Genomic DNA, 22,190 nt, shown 5'->3' on the forward strand with positions numbered 1-22,190 from the left:
GACCACTGGCGACAACATCGATGTACTGTGGAGACCTCACGCCCCACGTGTTGAGCAATTCGGCGGTACGTCCTCCCGGCCTCCCGCATGCCCACTATACGCCCTCGCTCAAAGTCCGTCAACTGCACATACGGTTCACGTCCACGCTGTCGCGGCATGCTACCAGTGTTAAAGACTGCGATGGAGATCCGTATGCCACGGCAAACTGGCTGACACTGACGGCGGCGGTGCACAAATGCTGCGCAGCTAGCGCCATTCGACGGCCAACACCGCGGTTCCTGGTGTGTCCGCTGTGCCGTGCGTGTGATCATTGCTTGTACAGCCCCCTCGCAGTGTCCGGAGCAAGTATGGTGGGTCTGACACACCGGTGTCAATGTGTTCTTTTTTCCATTTCCAGGAGTGTATAATAAAGCTTACAGTTCCCAAGATAAAAGATCCGTCAAAAAGTTAATATATTTCTGTACTCGAATTTTTTTTCTCAGATCGTAGTACACATACAGAGAACAGCAGCAACTCCTGCTAGTTAATGTTCCATGGCAGAAGTTAGACAGAATGGCTTCCGAAATAATGGTTGAAATTGTTTCCTAAATCACTCGTTTGTCGTAGGAGAGCGGCAGTAGACGATATAAGTAGCCATCCGTCGCTCGTTTGAGTGGATCATACAGAAGAGTTAATGGTTTTCATAAAGAGATGGGAAATGATTCAAATGACACCTGCAAAGTCTGCAGCTTCATTTAAACAACTATCAAAAACGATATATTTAAGATAAGTTGCTCATGAGACAGCGGTTGATTAACCAATCCTGGACGCGCCGAAGCTTCTCCACAGCTGTTGACTGCTTGTTTACTAAGAAGCCTATTACGGTGTAGTTTTATTCACTCAACCTAATACGACTAAGTTACGAACTGTTCTTAAATAAGTTGTGAGAGGACATCAGGATCACAAGACAAAATGTATAAAATGAGATTACATACATTGTTAGCAGCTACGGCAAAGATTTTTACTTACACGGAGCACTTGGTGGCTGTAAATATTTATTCACTTTTCACTGCGATATGCGAATGTCATAACGAGAGCTAAAAGAAAATTCACCGTTGTTAAGTCAGCTTTCAAAGATATTCCGATTTCATATGAAGCATTTTACCTGCCACCAGACGCTATTTTGTGCTGCGGTAAACAAAGAAACAATTAGCCGATAAAGTGCTTGAGCTGAACATACGTTTCAAGTTATGTGGTGCAATCCGTGGACCAGATAACGAAGAAATCCTCAAGTACTCCGCAAACTGGGGTAGTTCTTGGAGAGAGGTTGTGGCCCCAGGTTAGGAAAGCAGACATTAGCTTCGGGCGGGAGAGGAGGGGGGGAGGGGAGGGAATTTAATTACTGGCCCCTCCGTACTTCCAACCGATAACTACGCTGGCGGACAATGTAGACTTAACAGCTGTCGGTCAACAGTGCGTTGCCAAAGAGACATGATCGTGGACTTCGTTATTACTCTACTGGCTATTACAACTGCGCACCAAGAATGATATTAAACAACTAAATTTTACTCAAAGGAATTACAGACATTGGCTACGAGACCAGGATTCGAAATCAGGTCCACGCTCACTAAGCAGTTGCACTGACTACTGACCAGTCCGGACACAGTGGGCTTTGCAACTACACGGACTGCCTCAACGCGCCTCCAGTCAGATCCAAATTCTCAACACCGGCGAAATGATGTGAGTAACGAGGATAATGAGCAAGCGGCTCTACAGTAGTATTGTGCGGATAAGTCGAGAATTTGGCTTAGACAGGAGCCGTGCTAGAGAAGTCAGTGCAATTGCGATGACCACTGTCACCGGATGGTGTAGTGGTCAGTGCATCTTCCTAGTAAGCAGGTTACCTCGATTCAAATATCTGTGCGGTACAAATTTTCAACTTTCCCCATTGATTTAAATCGGTGCCCACTCGCTGCCAATGTCTGAAATTCCTTTGTGCCTTAGTTTATAGTGGCTGTTGGATCAATATGGTGTCGTCTGTTCTTCCGGACACTTGTCCAAAGACTACAGGACTACATTTGTAGGCGATTCCGGGGGACACAGGGTACGAAACTGAATACACAGAACCTGCATGCCTGACAGTAGGAACGGCCCTAGCGCGGTGGGCCATCGAATCGAAATAAGCTTAGATGACAGGCACGAGATCGTTATGTCATGCTGCTTCAGTTATGTACCTGTTCTTCAATCTTACTGGTGACGCGGTAGCCTGTTGCCACACTAAATCAGTAGTTTCAATCGACGACAGATCTGGAGAATGCATTGTCCAGGCAACATCCTCTGTAACCAGATAGGTCAAGGAAGCACAGGCAATATGCGCTCTTGCGAGGAATGAACAAGTCAAAAATGTAATGTCTGCTGTCCAATTTACCGGCTATGCAAACCAAATGTGATTGTGTTGCATACTCAATGGCGATCCGTACGATTACACCAGATGCTGGATCCGTATGACGAGACGAATGTAACTTGATAACGTTCATTGTCCTCAGGGCCTTCATACACCGATACTTCTATCTTCATGCTGTGTACAGTACTGGGACTTGTCTGAAAAGTCGGCGCGTTACGGCAACTGTATCAAGTGTTGTCGTTTCTGGGCGCAACGCTGTTGGTAGGCCTCTCTCTGAGGCTCTTTCAAGGGAAACCGTAACAGTGGTCGCTATGCTGACAGTACGCGGCGCTCCGACGTCGTCGGACTGCCAGCGGTGATACTTGTCATGCTGTAAAGAAGTCAGTTTCCTGATACGAGCTACATAAACTGGCCAAACCATCCTCCACGGGGAGACAATAGCATGTCTGTCCTCTCAAACGCTAGTCGACGGGCCTGCTGAGATCCCTCCTGAACCAATCGATTACATATTCACATAACTCGTAGCCCGCACGGCTAGCCGCGCGGTCCGAGGCGCTGCTTCCGGAGTGGGGAGGCGGGACAGCCCCTGGCACGAATCCGCCCGGCGGATTAGTGTCGAGGTCCGGTGTGCCAGCCTGCCTGTGGATAGTTTTTAGGCGGTTTTCCATCTGCTCCCGGCGAATGAGGGCTGGTTCCCCTTATTCCACCTCAGTTACACTATGTCGGCGATTGCTGTGCGAACACTGTCTCCACATACGCGTACACCATAATTACTCTACCACTCAAACATTTAGGGCTACCCTCGTTTGGATGAGACGTTCCCAGAGGGGGCCCACGGGGAGCCAAACCGCACAGAAACCCAGAGTTCGGTGTGGGGTGGCGGTGGTTTGGGTGGACTGCTGTGGCCTGTTGTGGGGTTGTGAACCACTGAAGGCTACAGCGGGCCGAACTCTCTCCGTGGTTTCTAGGTCCCCGGTTCAACAAACACACACACACAACGCTTGGAATCCTGACCAACGCGAGTACCGACATTGAGTAGTGATTAACTACAGCCTCAATAGGCGATTATACTGCTGCTACCGAATTCTGACACGTGATGTCGACATTTCTCCTTCTTACACGAGGCATAACACGATCTTACCACAAATAATGTTACGCGACCGCTTTTGGCAAAACTGTAATTAAATTCCAATAATTTGTTAAGTCCATGCAATCTAAATTAACCCCAAACTAGGAACAAGAGAGCAAGTATTACTTAAGTTAATGTCCGCGATTGTCACAGACAACTCCTAGATTTCCATACCAAATTCTTCTTTTGCTTAAATGTTGCTGGAAGCTTAAGAGGTGACAAAAGTCATGGATCACTTCCTAATATCGTGTCGAACCTCCTTTTGCCTGGCATAGTGCAACATCTCGACGTGGCATGTACTGAACAATATGTTGGAAGTTACATGTAGAAATACTGAGCTATGCTGCCTCTACAGCCGTGCATAGCTACGAAAGTGTTTCAAGTGTAGGAATTTGTGCACGAACTGACCTCTCGTTTATGTCCCACGAGCGGTCGATGGGATTCATGTCGGGCGATCTGGCTGGCCAAATGATCCGCTCGAATTGTCCAGAATATTCTTCAAAGTAGTCGCGAACAGTTTTGGTCCAGTGACGTGGCCCACTGCCATCTGTAGAAATTCCATCGTTGTCTGGTAACATGAAGTCCATGATGGTTGAAAATGGTCTCCAAGTAGGCTAGCATAACCATATACATTTAATGATAAGTTCAGTTGGCTCAGAGGACCCAGATCATTCCATGTAAACACAGCCCACACCATTATGGAGCCACCTCCAGCAAGCACAGTGCGTTGTCGATTACTCTGGTCCATAGCTTTTTGGTGTCTGCGCCACACTGGAACCCTACCATCAGCTCTTACCAACTGGAATGGGACTTATCTGACAAGGCCACGGTTTTCCAGTCGCACAGGGTTCAACCTAAATGGTCACGAGCCCAGGAGAGGCGCTGAAGGCGATGGCGTGCTGTTAGCAAACGTAGTCGCATCGGTCGTCTGCCAAATTTCGCCGTACTGCTGTAACGGATACGTTCGTCGCACGTCCCACATTGATTTCTGCGGTTTTTTCGCGCATTGTTACTTGTCTGTCAGCACTGACAGCTTTGCGCAAACCCCGCTCCTCTCGGTAGTTAAGTGAAAGCCTTCGGCCACGGAGTTGTCTACGGTGAGAGGTGACACATGAAATTTGGCGTTCTCGGCGCATTCTTGACACTGTGGGTCTCGGAATATTGAATCTCCTAACGATTTCTGAAATGAAATGTCCCATGTGTCTAGTTCCAACTATCATTCCGCGTTCAAAGTCTGGTAATTCCCGTCGTGCTGCCATAACCACGTCGGAAGCCTTTTCACATGGATCACATGAGTAGAAATGTCAGCTCCGCCAATACACTGCCCTTTTCTACCTTGCAAACGTGATACTACCGCCGTCTGTATATGTGCATATAGCTATCCCATGACTTTTGTGATCTCATTGTAAAGAGCACTGGTTGGAGAGAGGCCACCCGCAGAGGAGCAACATAAACAGCGTCCAGTCATTAGCTGAACTGCAGGCCTCGCCAAAGGGTGAAAGCTGCCACCGGTACGAGAAGCGTGGATGAGAAGTTAGAACAGTGTATTGCGTAAGGGTTAAATTTTGCCAAAGGAATAACGTTATTGTTGCCTCCGAAACTACGGGAAGCCATTGTTTGTCTTTTTAATGTGATCAGTCGACTGGCGTCGGAGGGACGCGCCGCGAGCAGACAACGAAAGAATGCAGTTTTGCGGCACCCTGGTCTCAACAGGAAGCCAGTATTCTGGGGAAAGCTCCACACGAAGCAATACCAGGACACAAATTTGAAAAATGGGATGAGACAGAAGGCCATTTGGCACTTTTTTGTTTAAGAGGATGGACGTGCAGCTCTCAGGCTGGCGACTAGTTAATGGCCTTGTTGATTCTGTTAAGATACAGTAAGAGCTTCTGCCACTGGACCATATGGGTAAAATCTAGAGTGGGAGGAGGGGAACTGCTGTGTGTGCGTACAGGAGACCTGGTTGGCGAAAAACTTAAGACAGAATAGGTGGTGAGGGTCAGGAGCTACTTATACTGAGCCCCGACACTAAAAACTGGTGAATTATCTTTAAACTGAGTAAGGAGGGGAGATCGTTGCAGTATTAGACTGCGCCAGATTGACCAGGACTCGGAAGGCTCACTGTCATTGGCGTTCAAAATCACGCACAAGTAAAAAGTCTGCTTCTTGCCAGGAGTACTCTGTGCAACTTACTTCCACCTTAGACTCCGTAAGAAGGAATTCGATTCCGGATTCTGAGGCAGCCCAGATACACAATTCCGTCCACCACAGGCGCCACTCACAGGCGCCCGCAACGCTGAGTGTGGTGAGCCACTGCAGAGCTCGTACATCAAGTGACAGGATGCACACGAAGTTTACAGACTGACGTCAGAGCTCTTACGTCCTTAATTCAAGTAAAGCCATTAGTAATCGCGGATTCAACAAGTGCTCCACCAAGATAGTGGATGCACGCAGGATTCTTTCCGCAGTTCTTTCTTTCATCCCTAACATTCGGCAATCACTGGACGACTTCTGCAAACTCAACTCAGTTGTTCCCCGAAGTGTTGTGTCGACTTAAACGTATTCATCTCAGCTTCATTACCCGATCTTCTCAAGATGTTGTTACTTTAATTTCGTTGTAAGCCTGTATTAACACTCAGCGATTCATGTCTTTATGTACTTGTGTTTAACTTCAAGTCCACCGCAAATTATAATGAACAGGGTTTTATAGTGACCATTGTTTCATTTAGTAGCTTAATGAAACTCCCTAATTTTACTATCTTGTGACTTATCACACACATTCTTCACATACGCTTGAGCCACCCATGTTTAATGAACTAAACGTATTAAGTTATCCGTGAATCAATATGTGTAATTAAATACGTATGATTCTATGTGGAGTGAGCTGATTGTCCGTAAAGTCACTCGGTACAGCTCTTTCCGACATCTACAGGGATGTGTCTGTGGCTCAGTAGTAAGTTCTCAACAACAAACGTCCATACACGGTTATGCGTAGATGGCCTTAGATCTATCTAATTGTAGCAGTAGTGCGAAATACGAGGGCTCCGCAGAAAGTAATGCACCGCATTTTTCTTTTCTTTATCAAATCCTTATTGAACAAAATGAGAATTACACACAAGAAAGAATGGTGTTTTATCCACATACCCTATCTTTCCACGTAATCTCTATCCCGTTCTATAGCCTTCCTCCAGCGCGAAACAAGGGCGTGTATGCCCTGTCGGTACAGGCCTGGGGTGGAGCTAGAGTTTCACACTGTGATTCACCTCCTCATCGTCTTCAAATTGTTTTCTACGAATGGCATCCTTTAATGACCCAAACAAGTGTTAGTGTGAGGGGGCTAGGTCAGGGCTGTAGGGTAGTTGGGGTAACACTGCCCAACCCTGTTTTGCGGTGTATTCAGCAGTCCTCAGACTTGTGGGGGCCGGGGGCCGAGCGTTACCATGTTGCACCAAGGTCGCCGGGAGCGCGTCTTGAGTTTTGTTACTGTGTTGACATATGCTTCTGAATTAATGCTACCGCCTCTTGGCATCACATCAATGAGAATCACTCCTTCACAGTCCTAGAACACGGTGATAATGACGTTAGCGGAAGAAGCAAGTGCTTTCAATTTTTTCTTCTGCGGGGAGTGGGAAATGCACCATTCCATCGACTGCCGTTTTGTTTCCGGCTCAAAATGGTGAACCCATGTTTTATTATCTGTCCGGTACAAGAAGGCCTCTCCATCAGCTTCAAAACGTTGCAACAAATCAAAACAAATGTTTTTTCTATGCGCTTTGTGAGTCACCCTTAGACACAAGGAACCCATCTTGCACACACTTTTGAATATCAAAGAGCGCGGATAGTTGCATCAACACTTCCTTTACTGATTGGCAAATGCAGCGCCAAATCCCGACTCGTGATGTGTCTGTCCTCGCGAGTGACATCATCAGCTCGCTGCAACATGTCAGGTGTGAAAGCGGTGGATGTTCTCCCGACCGTTGCAAATAGTGGAGCTCCGCCGAACCGCCTTCTGATGACGTCATCCTCTGTGCCCAGCGACTACTTCTACTCCTCTCGACGTCAGATGTTCCATAGACTTCGCACAAGCCCTTGTGCATATTCCCCACAGTTTGTTTCTCTGCAGTCACAATTTCAATGACGGCACGTTGCTTGTCACGCACACAACCTATAGACGCCATTTTGAAACTGTCCTGCAGATACGCTCTCTGTCAGATGTGACGAAAACATCGCGTGCTCACTCAGGTGACTTTAAATAATACATACGTAACGTTTGGCATTCGTAGCTTTGTTTTCGCTTGAGAAGAAGAATGCAGTGCATTACTTTCTGGACAACCTTCATACTAATCGATTGCCTGTATTACAGTTCGTGCTTATTTAACGGTTATTGCATACCACCTTTATTGTGTTGCAATTTTAATGGTGAGCAGTGTTTTTCCACTAGCGGTTGACGTGAGAGGAGCTGGCGTTGCTGCAGGTGGCTGTTTACGCGGGGGCGGAGCGACCCTTGGGATTGCCGCCGCCGCCTTCCGCCCCCTACTTCGGCGCGGACGGCTTCGGCGACCTGCAGCTAGACGGAGATGCCTCGCCGGACCCCGACCGCTACATGCGCGACCTCAACGCCTCCGACGCGCTCGTCCAGATAGCTGCCAAAGAGCCCGGTATTGCACTCTCCATATCATGCTCAGCACCTACACACACACACACACACACACACACACACACACACACACACACACACACCAGTAGCAATACCTCCTGTAACGCTTTCCAAGCACAGCCGCCCTTCCCCCTTGCCGTCCACTGGCTCCGTTATGCTAACGACACCAGTTTGCTTGACCTCCACACAACCCTTCGGCATTCTCAAAGATCCATTGTGGTACTGCATGTCCTGGTAGCATCTCCTGCACTTAACAGTCAACTCTTGTCCCTTAAACCGTGTTATTTATCATAGGGTGACTTTAATCACCCCGACTTCACATTACCATACGCGACTATTCCATGCAAAAATATCTGTAGACTGCAAAATAACGTGAAGTTCCGTTGACTGACTGTCCAGCACGAAATACACAACGGATTAAAACTATTAACAGGCAGAAAATGGGAATTAGGATCTTCCACTGCCACCTACACTGATGAGCCAAAACATTATAACCACCTGCTTAATATCTTGTTTGACATCTTTGAAACGAAATACATAACTGATTCTGCGCATCAAGGATCCACCAGTTTGCTGATATGTTTGTGGGGGTATGTAGCAGTAGAGGTCTACGCACAGGTCATGTACGAGGACTGTTCGGAAAGTATGGTATGATCGGTCGCGAAATGAGAACCACAGTGAAAATCCAAAATTTTTTGTTCGCAACAGTTAGCAGTGCCTTCCATCAACCTCTCTAAACAGTCGCCGCTCCGACTTAGACATTTGTCGTGGCGTTTTACAAACTTTCCAGTTCCCTCGTCACAGAAAACAGCCGCCTGTGTTTTCCGCCAATTCTCTACGCTGTTCTGCTTTCGTTGTTTGTGTCACAATGTTGTATTCGTAGGCAGCGGTTCATGTGAGCAGAGATGAAAAACGGAGGGAGCCAATTAAGGATTGTATTGTGATTGATCAAGCACTTCCCACCGAAAACGCTGCAGAAGCGTCTTCACTGAAGACAGAAAAGCATGACATTTATGTTATGTGAGCTGCATAGCTCCAGGTGAAATCTTTTACGAGATCCACATACTTGGCTGGAACACTGTTGTTTTCGGTATTTCTATGTGATCGATTTGGGCTCTGAACTAAAAAGAACGACGTGAAGCGGTCGACAGGCACACTACAGACACTGCCCAACACATCTGTGCAAGGTACCATCAGATTTTCACAGTGGTTTCCATTTCGCTCCTAATTGGACCTTATTTCCCGAATACGCCTCGTAAAACGCTTAAATAATTGTTCAAATGGCTCTGAGCACTATGGGACTTAACATCTATGGTCATCAGTCCCCTAGAACTTAGAACTACTTAAACCTAACTAACCTAAGGACATCACACACATCCATGCCCGAGACAGGATTCGAACCTGCGACGGTAGCAGTCACGCGGTTCCGGACTGAGCGCCTAGAACCACGAGACCACAGCGGCCGGCGCTTAAATAATGGGCTGCTGATTTGCGTACGCGGTGATGGCGCCCGATAATGAGATGGGTTCCATAGGATTTACATTAGGCGAATTTTGTCGCCGAGACATCAACTTGAGTTCACAATAATGCTCCTCAAACCACTGGTTCTGGCTCCGAGACATGGACAATTATACTGCTGAAAGATGACTTTGCCGTCGGAGAAGACATCAAGCATGAAGGGATGCAGGTGGTACGCACCTGTCAGCGTGTCTTCGATTACTACCATAGGTTTCATGGAAGCGCAGGACAATGTTTCCCATAGCACAATACTGCTACCACCAGTCTGCGTCCGTGGCGCGCTGCACGTTTCGAGCCGCCATTCACCTTGATGACGACATCGACCTAGTGTAACAAAAATGTGCTTCACCCGAAGAGCCGACACGTTTCCATCGATCGACGGTTCGCTCCCAGTGGTCTCGTGCCCATTGCAATCGTCATTGATGGTGTCGTTGGCTTAACATGTGAACACGTAGGAGTGGTCTGCTCCGGAGCTCCATGGTCAACAATGTACCATGGATGGTCTGCGCCGAAACACTTGTGCATGCACCAGGGTGTGCTCTTTCGGCAGAGCTATCACAGACCAGCATCTATCCTGCTTTACAGAGCACACAAGCCTCCTAACCCCTCGTTCTTTGAAGAGTCGTGGATTTCTATTTAGTGCCTAGTGGTAGTTTCACTGTCCTTCTACCTCTTTCAGTAGATGCTCACGACAGTAGCTCTACCGAGCGAGGTGGCGCAGTGGTTAGCACACTGGACTCGCATTCGGGAGGACGACGGTTCAATTCCGTCTCCAGCCATCCTGATTTAGGTTTTCCGTGATTTCCCTAAATCGTTTCAGGCAAATGCCGGGATGGTTCCTTTGAAAGGGCACGGCCGATTTCCTTCCCAATCCTTCCATAACCCGAGCTTGCGCTCCGTCTCTGATGACCTCGTTGTCGACGGGACGTTAAACACTAACCACCACCACCACAGCAGCTCGTGAACATTCGACAAGCTTCGCCGTTTTCGAGATACTCGTTCACAGACTCTGCGTAATAATAATCTGCGCTTTGACAAAGTCGCTTATCTCAATGAACTTTCAGATTTGCAGCCCTAGGGTGATCCCCTGTCCCTGTCTGCTCCGGTTGCGTACTTTTGTTACCGTGTCACGTGTCGGAACACCACCAGGCAGCATCCAATGTCGTGGTGGGCAGTGGTGATCAGTGTGGCTGATCAGTGTACATCCACGAAAGCTCTTCTAGCCTCTCCTTACCTTTAGCAACGATTTTTGGGTTTCTGCTCCTGCTAAATTCTGTCACCACCTACAAGTTATAGGGAATTAGTGTCACCACCTCATGTTCTCAGTCAGACGATGCTCTCTTTCTCGCCTCCTTTACCATTTACTTGAATACTAAACACTCCTGAGATTCCTAAAAGACCTACGGAAACCAAACAAATCCTGCAAATCTGAGCAATAAATCCCATATGGTAATCTCTGCTCACTGAGTCTGGCTCACCACCGCTCCACGAGGAATGTATAACACCGTATCTTCATGTTCATACACTACGTATCACGTCCCAGGGCGACTTACCCAACTCGTGCTTCTGAGTCAGAGACCTGTGCGGTAATCTGTCCTTCCTAGCAGCAGCTACAGCACTTCTCTTCCCCAATCCATCCATAATCACGGCTCCGTTGGTCACAACCGCACCTCAGACTACTTAAAGTCAAACTCAGTAATAGCTAGAGGACAGTTGCTTAACAACTCAAGAGCCAAATCAAGCTTCCGACAACTTTTCAGAGCGAGGTGGCACAGTGTTTAGCAAGCGAACCATACGCAGTCGGGTTCTTGTAATTTTTGATATTGATTTCGAAGATTAGGGCTTAACGCCCCGATGACGACTAGGTCATTGTAGGCGGAACACTTCCCCGGATTGAGGAAGAATAGTGAAGGACAGCGGTATATCGTTCTCAAAGGACCCATCCCAGCATTTGCTCTAAGCAGTTTATGGAAGCTCCGAAAACCCTAAATCCGGATGGCTGGATATTGCTTTGAACGCCGACCTTTCGTAATGCGAATCCAAAGATTTACAGGGGGACAATAGGGCAATCGGATTTTTGTAATTTTTCATATTTATGATACTTGAAGTTCGGGACTCAAATATCAGTGATAGAAAGCCGTTCCATGCAATTTTCAAAAGTTCTGTAGAAAATGGACTTAGAAGTTAATTCACTAACTCTCAATACTCCACCCGAATAGGCTTAGAAAGGTCCAACAGTACCGACCGGCCGCCGTGTCATCCACAGCCGATAGGCGTCACTGGAAGCGGACATGGAGGGACACGTGGTCAGCACCCCGCTCTCCCGGCCGCTGTCAGCTATCGTGACCTTCTCCGCTATTTCTAAATCAGGTAGCTCCTCGGTTGGCCTGACTAGTGCTGGGTGCAACCCGCTTTCCAGCAGCGCTCGGCACACCTGGAGGGTGACCCATCTAAGTGCTAGCCAATCCCGAGAGTGCTTAACTTGAGTAATATGACGAGAACCGGTGTTACCACTGAGGCAAGGCTCCGTCGGTAGACCTCGAGACTGGTCATCGTTAGATTTTCGTTCATTTCGGATACCTACGTCATTAACACGTATCTAATCATAAGTTTTTATGAAAGTAGCAAGTGTGTTGACCGGAAATGCGGTACGACAGAGCGCGTCTCTACACACAGTGTTAACTGCGTCTGTTGTCTGCATTACTCGAAACAGCGGTTACCAGTGTCGAGCGCTACCACAGAGCCACACAGTCCCTGAAACTGTGAATTCAAGTCCCTCGGAGAACTTCGAAATCGATTTTCTCGAGAATTTTTTAATAAGTCTGTGTGGTTTAGGAAGGTTCGGCTCTCCCCTGTTGTTACATCGGGTTGTAATCCTAGAGGAGGCAAGATTATAACCTCCGCTCCGGCAGCTGCTGCTGATGGAAGTTGGCGGTTTGCTATGTGAATTTCAGTAGCAGCTACTGTCGCCACCCATAATTTTTTTAATGCACAGCAGTTTTGCAATGGTCAGTTGTAGGGTACTAAACAGGTCCTGATGGGCGGCACTTAGGTGTGTGGCCGTCGACTGTGTACGTCATTCCATCCACAGACATACCACGACGTTGTAGCTGCGGTATCGTTCAGAGATTCACTCACAAGTACTAACTGTTGCCGGAGTATGTACTGATGCTTCCCGGAAATATCTTTGCGACTTTTAATGGTGCTGTACTAAGTCGTCACTGGTGAACCACTCGTTAGCTCGCTTGATTGCTTTACTGCCAGCCTTCTCTTCTCAAGCATATGGCCAGTACACCGAACTGCCATGTGCGATGCTGAAGCTAAAGTCGCAACGGCCACCATGTTGGCATAACAAGGACGTTGTTCTGAGACTTGCACTTAACAACATAGAACAGCCGGAGGATGGATATAACGTACTGAAGTCTGCAGGAAGATTAGTGCAACTCGGGCAATTAACCGGGATGATGCTGTATGCTGCTATCTTGGTTTAGGAGCTGTTAGACAGAGTTACTGCAGGCGTAAGGCAGTATATTTTTAATATGTTCTGTACGAAACTCGGACATTTGTAACAACTGCAGTGGAGTCCACAGAAGACTCAAATTGTAGTCAGACAATTTCGATATAGGTTCCCGGTGTTTTCAACAAATGTTCTGAGACAAATTTCGAGCTGGTTGTTTCATCAAATAATCAACAGCTTTCCTTGTTCAGCATTGTTAGACTGAGTTATTATTTCGTCTACAATGTGCTCCACGTTGCCGAAACGTGCACTTCTAGCGCTTGTTGGAACCCTCGTTACAACCCAACAACCATGGTAAAAATAGGAAGCAGAAAATTGGAGACCTTAGTGTATATATTTTTATTCTAATACAGAGGGCACGTCGTAATTTGCTAGCGATCAGTTTAGTTCCAGTTAATATTGTCTCCTATTTTACTTTTGCATTCGACTTATGATCATTCCGTTAGAGACACGAAGTGAAAATTGATGTAAACGGTACGGAAACAACTTGTCTAACTTTTTTAAACGAATGGCCACGTAGGGATTGACAGTTTCATTCTGGTTTCGGTTACCGAATTACGCATATTCGGTAAGCACTAACTGTGGTGCAAGTTTGTTACCCTGTTACCCTACATTGCTTCAAATTTTTGTTCGAAATATTATTGCGGGACACTGATTTTTTTCCTTGAAAATCTATTTTATATGTCTGCGAAATATACTGTTTTACTGTTTAAAACGTTCAATGAACTGTGAATAATACATATGATTCTTTAGCAAGACAGATCTTACTCCTGCTGCTCTCAAATTCTGGTAGGAAATTTCAAATAAACCAAAAACTACAGAATGTATGGAACGATATCCAGTGCAAATTCAACGCCCTCTTAAGTTCTTTCCTGTAAATTACAGATGTGACAATAGATTATAATTGTTATTTGCCTTTGTACCAACTTATTTTCCTACGGAACGGAATCAGTACATTCTGGAAAAATATTTAGGGAGGCTATTAGGTAAGCCACGTTCTATCAAGGGACATACAAGATTGTTTTTAATTCCGCCAATGAAGTGCTATTTATTTTTCGTAAAACTTCATTTGTTGGAGAGTTGCATTTTGAAGAATTAGGCAATTTTCTGTTCTGTTATAAGGCCTATTCCTTCATAATCTAATCATCCGTCAATAAAAGAATAACATAAAAATAACGCATACGTGGTATCATCATATTACACTCACAAAAAGAAATATTTTTCCCTGCTTTTCTGACTGCTGCTTTTTCTACTATTGCCTAAAAATTTGCGAAATGCAGACGGGACTTATTGAGTTTGTACAGCACGTCTCGGCGATTGCAGTACTTCTCGTCATAGTACGTCCACCTCAGAAAAAGCCAACTGAAGGAAAATAAATTCAAAGATGCAATGAAACGTCTCTTCGCCTCGTAGACTACACAATTACAATGGCGGCTGTCCTTCACAAATAAGTACTCTGTCGACTTACAGTTTTCCATGACGCTGAGTGCGTATACTTCCGCTAGTTTCCTGGGGTGGTAGAGGACTACGCTGTCCTCGAAGAACACGTTTGGAGATACCGTCTCTGGCGGGCCGCTTGAATTTGCGCGCCCAACGGCCTGGTTAGCTAACTTAAGTGCTGATAATTCGGAAACGGAGAAACACATCGAATTTTTTTCTTAACAATTATTTCTTAGCACAACGTACCCTGCATAACCCTTACAATCTTTTCAGTCAGCGTCTGACCACCCTATATACTGTAACTGCCGGAGAGCGGCAAATTTGTCGCTGCCAGCCTGCTTGCAGCGGGGGCAATATGAACAACTACTATATAAAAGAGTACTGGAAATACGAATGCCACTCCTGGCTCAAGGTGCCGTACAGGTACATAAATGTGTGTTTTACTACACTACCTGCATAAAATGTGTGTTCTATACGAGCCGAATAACATCTTGGTTGAAACTTCCTGGCAGATTAAAACTGTGTGCCGGACCGAGATTCGAACTCGGGACCTTTGCCTTTCGCGGGAAAGTGCTCTGCCACTTCTAGTCTCGGTCCGGCACACAGCTTTAATCTTCCTGGAAGTTTCATTTGAGCGCACACTCCGCTGCAGAGTGAAAATCTCATTCTGGGAACATCTTGGTTATCGCTCTTTGGCATTTCAGCATGTGTGGTAATGTCAACGTTGGATTCCTTGAGAACTAACTCTGAGACGTCACAATTTCCGCGGATGTTTGCATTTTAGACCAGAAAACGTGTGACAAAGATTTTGATCCGCTTTCCTGTGTCTCTTTAAATATCCTCCCCCATTTTTATGTGCAAGACATGATCACACGAGCGCCGAATTTTTAAGTTAATTTTGTTTGCAGGGAAGCTGTCGCTGCTATGCCTGGGCCCGTTGACTAACATAGCTCTGGCCGTGCAGACGGACCCAGACTTCTTGTACAACCTCAAGCAGATCGTCGTGCTCGGGGCCAGCGTGGAAGGTGAGGAAACCTCCTACTCGCATAGATATACTTCCAGGAAATATACGAGGGTCGTTCAATAAGTAATGCAAAACATTTTTTTTTGTCTCAGCAAATGTCTGTTGAAGAAATGCAGAATTTTCTGTTGGACGTTGTGGCTTGTTCCACTTCAGTCCCTATAGTTTAATGAAGTTCCGGTAAGTGGCGGCGCTATACATAGGCTTCAAAACGGCGTCCGTAACGGACGTGTGTTCCAAACAGAGAGTTGCCATTGAGTTTCATTTGGCGAAAAACCAGAGTATCGCAGATATTCATAGCCGCTTGCAGAATGTCTACGGAGACCTGGCAGTAGACAACAGCACGGAGAGTCGTTGAGCGAGGGGTGTGTCATCATCGCGACAAGGTCACGGTAACCTGTCCGATCTCCCACGAGCCGGCCGGCCGCACATAGCTGTGAATCCTGCACTGCTGGAACGCACGGACACTCATCAGACACCTTGCGGCACAGATGTAAGGCCACACACAGGTCTGGACATTCGAGAGGAGCTCACAAAACGTCATTGGACTGTTCTGCCTCATCCACCCTACAGCGCGGAACTTCCGTCCTTTTGGCCCAATGATGGATGCACTCTGCGGGAAGCAGTACGTGGATGATGGGAGGTTACTGATGCAGCAGGACGTCGGCTCCGACGTCGACCAGCAGAGTGGTGCCATGAAGGCACGCAGGCTCTCCCAGTAAGGTGGCGTAAGGCCCTCGCGTTCAACGGAGATTATGTTGAAATACTGGCCGTTGTAGACATATGAGTAAGGAATAACATGGTGTATTGGAATCCTGTATAAAACCAGCCTGCTTTTAGACAAAAATGTGTTGCAGTACTTGTTAAACGCTCCTCACAGTATTACAAGATGCTGCTTTAATGTTAGCTCTACTGTCGATCTCCAGTCTACAGCCGTGCATCTTGTACTGTGTCTGTGTCACTATGCACCAACATCACATTTAAATCAGCTTCAAACTTCAGGTATTATACGTCTCTTTCTTGAAGAGCAAAATTTATTAGTAAAATATCTTTAAAAATTATGTATGTAAAACTAAGATACTAGCATGTACCGGTAAACAGTTGATTCGTAATAAGATACAAACCTGTGGAACAGGCCTTAGATATGCTTTCTTTATACAGAAACAGTGACATTGACTTCGAAATTAAATGATTATCCAGTTTATGCGGGAGAATTAAAACAATCTTAGATGGAGAAGCCAGAGCGATTTAAAATTTTTTAACGAAACATAGCAGTCCTTACAATCCTTTATAGCGCAGTCTGTTGGACGCTAACATAAAAAAAACTATAACCAAGATTCCAGGCAGCAAAAATGGAGTTTCTGCGCTCGATTTTAGGATACACAATAGGCGATTACATCCAAAATAAAGATATACTGCAAGAAAATGAAGCACTTCAAATAAATTTGCTAAATACTGTTGAAAGAATATCCATTAATAGGTAGCCAAAACTAATGTATAATTACAAGTCCATAGGGGTTGCATTAAAAGAAGACCAGAAAAAGGATGGAGATACTATTTATGAGACCCTTGAAGAGGTATATGTCTTAACAAGACAAATACCTTATGTAGATGATCTTTGCGCAGCAATGGAGCACTACTGTTTCCTCGTCCTTTGCAAGTGAATTGAGTTTGATCATGTAGACTTGAAACAGTATCTGTCATGTGTACGTTAAAAGCAGAGTGACTGAATAGGCGAAAAAGGCAACATTTCTTTGGTTAAATAAGTAAGAACCAATAGTGAAAACACAACGGAAGAGTCATTAGATTGTGTTTATCAGTCGCATAATGAACTAAGACTACTAGTGTTTGCCATGTTATTCACCGATGCCGTTTCAACATCCCCTTACGGTCAATGATTAGTGTATATGGGGCACAACAGACCCGTTTCATCTGACATACGTCGTAGACGGGAATTTTTAATTATGAGGAATTGTAACCAAACTAGTTTGGAAATCCTTCCTTCTCGCACAGGCGATTACCGGACAGAATTAGTCATTTTCACAGCTCGCGGATTCTATTAAGGTCCCTAAACCAGCTTTTAACAGCTTCACCTGACAACTATTCTGTTGAGTGTGATGGCTGTAATCAGTTACTGATGCAACAAAATACGGTACCTCAAAGGCAAGAGCCGGTACAATGCCTTCAGTGCCTTGGTAGTGTCTAGCTGACTACAGGTAACCTGTACTTTACCAGCTCCCGTCATCGGCTCGATACAGCCAAACAGAGACTCAATGAACCGAGTTAAAGTGATCAATGAGCAGCTTTACAAGTGATTATACACTTCTCTTGGACGCCAAAGATTTCTATTTATTTTTAAATTTTCGTGACGCGTTTCTTGTTACCCCATGATTAGATCTGTGGCATAAGAAGACAGCGTAACACGAAATAAAGTTTTACCATTACAAGCCTAGAGTCTAACCAAGGCGATGGCCCTATTAGCTGCTCTCGCTAGATGTGACTAGGAATAGGTGGCTGGTTGAAGATACGTTTCTTAGCTTCTACATGAACATGTGATGTCCTTTGGCATGTTCCTCGGACAGCAGACAGTGCTTGAAGTTCCTGATCAGCAAGCAGATGTGGTCGATCGCTCCATTGTTCGCTATAAACGTTTACTCCAGTTCGGTATTCTCAGTGGCACCTGACATCACAGACAGAAAGTGAAGGAAGTTTTGTGATTGATGTCCAGTTGACATATAGGTCATTAGCGTCGTTTTGTTGAGTGAAATATCTCAATATTAGCCCGATACAGTTTGAGGTTCAAATAAAAATTGCTCTGAGCACTATATGACTTAACATCTGAGGTCATCAGTCCCCTAGAACTTAGAACTACTTAAACCTAACTAACCTAAAGACATCACACACATCAATGCCAGAGGCAGGATTCGAACCTGCGACCGTAGCGGTCACGCGCTTCCAGACTGAAGCGCCTAGAACCGCACGGCCCCACTGGCCGGTGCAGTTTGAGGAAATCATAGAAAAAGTAATCAGTATTGGCAGACAGGAGTCTGAAACTTCCCCCTCTAAAGTACGAGTCCAGTGCCTTCTGCACTGCTCTGTCCCATTACAAGTTCATCTCATCTTGCCTGGCGTCAGCAGAGTAGATTGAAATACAGAGAATTTCAGAAACGTTCCTCCAATGTCACAAGACTACATATTCAATATAGGGTGTCCCATAGATGTCGCTACAAACTACTAGGGGTTGTAGAGGGTGCCTTGAGGACCAAATAGAGGCTAGAAAACCGTGTCTGGGAATGTCACCCAACGACGCTACAGAGAGTCAAATTTAGGGGCACCGGTGCTTGCCACTAGGCCACCCCTTCTGGAGCAAATGTATTTTGCATAGTGAAGTTTTCGTAGGAGGAACTTCTCGCAATATTGTTTCTTATTCTGTGATAGCGACAGATTGCCACAGTAGCCACTGTAGAAGATGGGGCTAACTGCTGCGTAAAAAGATCTTGTCTCCGAAAAACGTGATGCTCTGTTGTCTCGGAGGACGACGGTTTTGGACACAGATTTCCTTCTGCAGATTATTTTTCTCCTGGAAGCATCTTAAATCTTCATTGTTTTTCGGTATACGAAGAAAAATGAGCTGCAGGTGGAAATCTGTATCCAAAGCCATCATCCACCAAAGCAATATTCGTAGGAGACAAGGTCCGTCTACGCAGCAGCTTGGTACATCTTCTCCACTAGCGATCGTGGCATGAGAGCATGAAGTCACATTTGCTGCCGAAGTTGTGACATAGTGGCAAGTACCGGTACCTCTAAATTCGATACCCTGTAGTGGCGCTGGATGACGTTTGTGGACACGGGTTTCTACCCTTGATCTGTTCCTCAAGACAGCCTCTAAAATCCCTCAAAGTTTGTTGCAACATTTCTTAGACACCCTGATATCTAGTGTGCACCATAATTAAAGGATCAAATTTTCGGAACCCTTAACTGTTTACTGTTGCGACGCCAAAGTTTGAAGTTTTGCTCAATGTTGCCCCAAGCCTTCCTTCGTAATTGTCTCTAAATTTCACCACAATTCTGCCCAACGCCACAGTGGACGTGTCGTACGATAGGATGATCATCACACCCCCTCTTACCCACATTTCACCCCTTCCTTCGACGCCTCTGCGATGGAGGTCTGAACCGTGATGTCCAGTGATGAAATCACGTGGTTTTCGTATGGGTGGCCGAGGAAAATATTGCAGACACACCGTCGCCCAAAATCGACACGAAAAGGCCACATAAAGGGCGTCCATGAAACCACTCCTTCCTTTGGGGCCTCGATTCCCACACGCCTCACAGTCGAAAACGTGACGTTCTTGACTACCTTTGACACTGCTGATACTCCACTGACGGTTCAGCCTTTCTCTAAGGCACTGTGGACCTGCAACCCCACTGAATGTGATCGCACCACTTTAGAGTGTAGTACGCCCGCAGTTTTTTCTCTCTTCTGTTTTATGTGCATGTCTGCAAATCCGGAAGGCACTTTTGAAAATAAATGAGGCATACTGCGTGTAAGTTACAGTTTACCTCAAGTTACATCTTCAGTCATGTAGAAAATATAGTCTAGTCATAGTAATAGTACATTGAAGCACCAAAGACACTCGTATAGGCATGCGTATTCAAATACAGACATATGTAAACAGGCAGAATACGGCGCTGTGGTCGGTTGCTGTTGCAACAATGGCAGGTAACTATAAATGTCGCGTGGCTATGCCCTTCCGTCGGATAGACCATTCGCCGGGTGCAAGTCTTTCGATTTTACGCCACTTCGGCGACCTGAGTGTCTATGGGGATGACATGATGATGATTAGGACAACACAACACCCAGTCTCTGAGCGGAGAAAATCTCCGACCTAGCCGGAAATCGAACCCAGGCCCTTAGGATTGACATTCTGTCGCACTGACCACTCAGCTACCGGGGGTGGACAATGGCAGATTATCAATATTTAAGTGAGTTTGGACGTGGTATTATAGTCGGCGCACAAGCGATGGGACACATCATCTCCGAGGTAGCGATGAAATGGGGATTTTCCTGTACGACCATTTCATGAGAGTACCGTGAATATCAGGAATCCAGTAAAACATCAGATCTTCGATGTCGCTGCCGCCGGAAAAAAAGATCCTACAAGAACGGGACCAACGACGACTGAAGAGAATCGTTGAACGTGACAGAAGTGCAACCCTTCTGCTGATTACTGTCGCTATCAATACTGGGCCATCAACAAGTTCCAGCGTGCGAACCATTCAACGAAACACCATCGATGTGGGCTTTCGGAATCGAAGGCACACTAGTGTACCCTAGATGACTGCACGCACAAAGCTTTGCTCCTTGCCTGGGCCCGTCAACACCGACACTGGACTGTTGATGGCTGGAAACATGTTGCCTGGTCGGACGAGTCTCGTTTCGAATTGTATCGGGCGGGTCGACGTGTACGGGTATGGACCCTGCATCTCAGCAAGGGTCTGTTCAAGCTGGTGGAGGCTCTGTAGTGGAGTGGGACATGTGCAATTGGTGTGATATGGGACCCCTGATACGTCTAGATACGACTCTTACAGGTGACACGTATGTAAGTATCCTGTCTGATCACCTGCAACCATTCGCGTCCATTGTGCGTTCCGACGGACTAGGGCAATTCCGGCAGGACAATGCGAAGCCCGACGCACCCAGAATTGCTACAGAGTGGCTCCAGGGGGACTCTTCTGAGTTTAAACACTTCCGCTGGCTCCAAACTCTCCAGACATGAACATTATTAACCATATCTGGGATGCCTTGGAACGTGCTGTTTAGAGATCTCCATCCCTCTTACTCATACGGATTTAGAGACAGCCCTGTGGGATTCACAGCGTCGATTACCTCCAGCACTACTTCAGACATTAGTCTAGTTCATGCCACGTCGTGTTGCGGCACTTCTGAGTGTTCGCGGGGCCCCTACATGACATTAGGCAGGTGTACCAGTTTCTTTTGCTCTTAATTGTTGTAGCAGTTTATTAATCGTAAATCACTCTTACGAGGAAATTCGACAGGTAGTGATATTATAGTTTAATAACAACAGGACTAACATATTTCATATACACAGTGTTCGACATACTTCCATGTCTAGTTTGACAAGGAGTGGTCAGATAGTCGACAATGGTCCTAAAGTAGGAACCGTCCTGGCATTTGCCCGAAGTAATTTAGGAAAATCCCGGAAATCTAAACCAGGATGGCTGGACGAAGATTAGAGCCTCCGCCTTTCCAAATAAAAGGCCAGACTACTTAAAACTGTGCTACTTCATTTGGTTTGTCCCTAGTGTATAACAGCTTTGCAAGGTTGTTGCCGAATAATGTGAAATGCTGGTGCTACATAGTTCACTGAGTTGAATAAAACTTTTTGAAATTCCCTATACTAATGGAGCATTTCATAACCATGTCGCAACCACGTTTACATTAGAAATTGGTAAAGTACCTTACAACAATTTGCTTAGTAGGATTGCATTACTTAAACTAATTTT

At 46.0% G+C, this 22,190-nt stretch overlaps 1 protein-coding gene across 2 annotated transcripts in view; it reads left to right on the top strand.

Moving 5' to 3' along the window:
* Positions 1-22,190, top strand: part of LOC126320956 (uncharacterized) — a 204,638-nt gene that overhangs the window by 166,276 nt on the left and 16,172 nt on the right. For both annotated transcript variants that reach the window (XM_049994136.1, XM_049994137.1), the window contains 2 exons: positions 7,987-8,170; positions 15,553-15,669. In XM_049994136.1, coding sequence (XP_049850093.1) covers positions 7,987-8,170; positions 15,553-15,669 — 301 coding nt within the window. The remainder of the gene's footprint in view (positions 1-7,986; positions 8,171-15,552; positions 15,670-22,190) is intronic.

This window comes from Schistocerca gregaria, chromosome 2 (genome assembly GCF_023897955.1).
Source record: "Schistocerca gregaria isolate iqSchGreg1 chromosome 2, iqSchGreg1.2, whole genome shotgun sequence".
In the NCBI taxonomy this organism is placed as follows: Eukaryota; Metazoa; Arthropoda; class Insecta; order Orthoptera; family Acrididae; genus Schistocerca; species Schistocerca gregaria.